Here is a 3,330-nt window from a genome sequence, read left to right as displayed (position 1 = left end):
CTCAGCCTGCTTTCTTGTAAAACCCAGAACCACAAGCTTATATGGTAGACACCACCCACAATGGGCTGGGCTCATCATTGGTTAAGAAAGTGTCCTTCAGACTTTCCTACAGACATAGCTTATGGAGACATTTCTCAATTGAGGCTCCCTCCTCTCTGATGACTCTAGCTTATGTCAAGTTGACATAAAACTATCCAGTACAGACACTGTAAAGCAATTAATCTGAAATGAATAAAACAGATGGAAATGGTTTCACATTTCTCTAAACCACTGAAATTCCTTTCTCTGTGGTTCCTCTTTGGGGCACTGACCCATTGTATGGTATCATCTGATTATTTAGCCACTCTTCTGTTACACGGTTTCCAATAATTCTGTGTAGTGTCTCCCAACAATATCTAGACGTCTGAAAACTAGCAAGCCTTGGAGTATTGTCTTGCTGAACAACTTAGATGACTGATTAATTATGCTGGTAAGTTTTAACTATCAACTTGACATGATCTCAAATAACCTGAAAGAGAATTTCAGTTGAGTGGTCATCTAGTTCAGGTTGGCCTGGGCATGTCTGGAAGAGATTTTCTGGATAGTTAATTATATAGAAATACCCAACCCACTGTGAGAGGTACCATTCCTACAAGGCCATAAACTGTATAAAAGTACAGAAAGCTAAGCTAGCAAGCAAGCAAACCGGCAACGTGGGTGCTTTTGTATCTTTGCACTTGACATAGGATGTAATGTGCCTAGCTACTTGAGTTCCTGCCTTGAGTTCTCCCTGTGATTGACTGTAACCTGGGATCATAAAGGGAAAGAAACCTTTCCTCCCCTAAGTACTTGTTCTCAAGGTATTTGACACGGCAACAGAAATTAAATGAGGCAGATGGCAAATGCTTTCCTTCAAATTACAGACGTTCTCTGTTTAATTCCTAAGCTCCCATTCCCAGATACAAGCATTGCCTTACCTCTTCCCTCTATGTACTCTCCTTATCTGATTTCATGGTTCATCTTAACAGACTAAGACATGAGAAGAAACAGAAATACATCGCTGGACACTGTGGTGACAGATTTCCTTCTCCTGGGCTTGGCTCACCCCCCAAATCTAAGAACCTTCCTCTTCCTGGTCTTCTTCCTCATTTACATCCTGACCCAGCTGGGGAACCTGCTCATCCTGCTCACTGTGTGGGCTGACCCCAAGCTGCATGCCCGCCCCATGTACATTCTTCTGGGTGTGCTCTCCTTCCTGGACATGTGGCTCTCCTCAGTCATTGTTCCTCGGATTATATTAAATTTCACTCCCGCCAGCAAGGTTATCGCATTTGGTGGTTGTGTAGCTCAACTATATTTTTTCCACTTCCTAGGCAGCACCCAGTGCTTCCTCTACACTTTGATGGCCTATGACAGGTACCTGGCAATATGCCAGCCTCTTCGATACCCTGTGCTCATGAATGGGAAGTTGTGCACAATCCTAGTGGCTGGAGCTTGGGTGGCTGGCTCCATCCATGGGTCTATTCAAGCCATTCTGACCTTCAGATTACCCTACTGTGGGCCCAAGGAAGTGGATTACTTCTTCTGTGACATTCCTGCAGTGCTGAGACTGGCCTGTGCCGATACGACTATCAATGAACTGGTGACCTTTGTGGACATTGGGGTAGTGGCCGCCAGTTGCTTCATGCTGATTCTGCTCTCCTACGCCAACATAGTTCATGCCATCTTGAAGATACGCACTGCCAATGGCAGGAAGCGTGCCTTCTCCACCTGTGGCTCCCATCTCACTGTGGTCACAGTCTACTATGTTCCCTGTATTTTCATCTACCTTCGGGCAGGATCCAAGAGTCCCTTCGATGGAGCAGTTGCTGTATTTTACACTGTTGTCACTCCGTTACTGAATCCCCTTATCTACACCCTGAGGAATCAGGAAGTGAAGTCTGCCCTGAAGAGGCTAAGAGCAGGTAGAAGGGATGTGGATGGAGAAAAGTAGCCAGTGACTCGGGGACCACACAAATCATCATCACTGCTGTGTTTTCAGTTACTGTTCATGTGATAAATATTTAATACATTGATAGTATTTTAAGATGAACTGAATACTGTAGTGAAAATTTTGGTTTCTTTTTAAAAGCACAGAAAAATAGGAATGTGTTTTCATCTTTATCCACAGCAGCTGACTGTGATCAGCTTCATGCTCTAGCAGGGCAAGATTTTGCCAGCTGCCGATAGTTTCTGTGAGTGTGTCACATATGGAATCCTGAGGACTTCCAGAGGATATATAAATGCTAGGGACCCTAAGAGTTGGAGAGTTGTAAGAAGGTTGGTGGTTGGATGCTGTTGGTTGCAGTTGGTTGAGGTTAGTTGAGGTCTGTCAAGTAGTCGTGTGTGAAGAGAAGAAAAGAAGAAATTAGATATCCTGACAGCAAAGACCAAACTTGCCCCCTGAGGAACCCCACACACCTAATGAGCAGGAAGTAGTCTAACACTATCGCTGCCCCCTTTCCCCTCTATTATTTTTTCTCTCCTATTTAGTTTTAGGGGTTTAAAAGGATGGAAGAGCCAGACATGGTGGCGCACGCCTTTAATCCCAGCACTCAGGAGGTAGAGACAGGCAGATCTCTGAGTTTGAGGTCAGCCTGGTCTACAAAGTGAGTTCCAGGACAGCCAGGGCTATACAGAGAAACCCTGTCTCGAAAAACCAAATAAATAAATAAACAAACAAACAAACAAATAAAAGGGTGGAAGAAAAGGGGTGCAGAAAGACAGAAGAAGAAGCCACAAAATAGCCAAAAGTCTACTATAGAATACAACTCTACTAATATAAATGTGTCTGATAATCTATAAAAATCTCAAAAATTTGCCCAATTATTATACATGTTTCTGACACATTCCTCATAAAAACACATATTTTACACAAATGTTGATGGCAAAGTGTGAATATCTAACCAGGTTTGAGGAAAACAATGCAATAGGATTCCATTTCCTGCTGTCTATTGGCTACAATCTAACTCCCAAGCTCTCAGAATTCAGGGTCACTTGTACAAGTCAAGGCAGATGTGTCCTCTATGGCATTCACCTGAGATCTCTTTAGAGCCTTTGTGTATCCACCCACCATCTTCCTCTTCCCCATGTAGTAATTCACCAAGTTCAGTCCACTCTGCCCCAGGAATGTCCCTCAGGCTCATTGTCATTCCATCCTTCACCATAGCACTACCAGAAGTTCTTTTCTGAAAGTGCAAACTAAATGTTCCGTCTTTCTTCTTCTGAATATTCACTCACTAACTTTCTATTTATTGAGACAAAGGTGGACGGTTTGGCATGGAATTCTAAGTCCTTTGCATCTATTTCCAA

The 3,330-nt window shown here is 43.4% G+C and overlaps 1 protein-coding gene across 1 annotated transcript; it reads left to right on the top strand.

Moving 5' to 3' along the window:
- Positions 1-1,015: 1,015 nt before the first annotated feature.
- Positions 1,016-1,972, top strand: LOC110325812 (olfactory receptor 10G2-like). The gene has a single exon (XM_021203929.1). It carries the CDS (start codon positions 1,016-1,018, stop codon positions 1,970-1,972), a length of 957 nt encoding a protein of 318 aa, XP_021059588.1.
- The last annotated feature ends 1,358 nt before the right edge of the window (positions 1,973-3,330 follow it).

This window comes from Mus pahari, chromosome 8 (genome assembly GCF_900095145.1).
Source record: "Mus pahari chromosome 8, PAHARI_EIJ_v1.1, whole genome shotgun sequence".
Taxonomy (NCBI): Eukaryota; Metazoa; Chordata; class Mammalia; order Rodentia; family Muridae; genus Mus; species Mus pahari.
This window is presented reverse-complemented; position numbering and strand designations above follow the sequence as displayed.

Bases quoted from the DNA above. Each gene is read 5' to 3' on its own strand.
- LOC110325812 (XM_021203929.1), top strand. From the start codon at position 1,016: ATGAGAAGAAACAGAAATACATCGCTGGACACTGTGGTGACAGATTTC.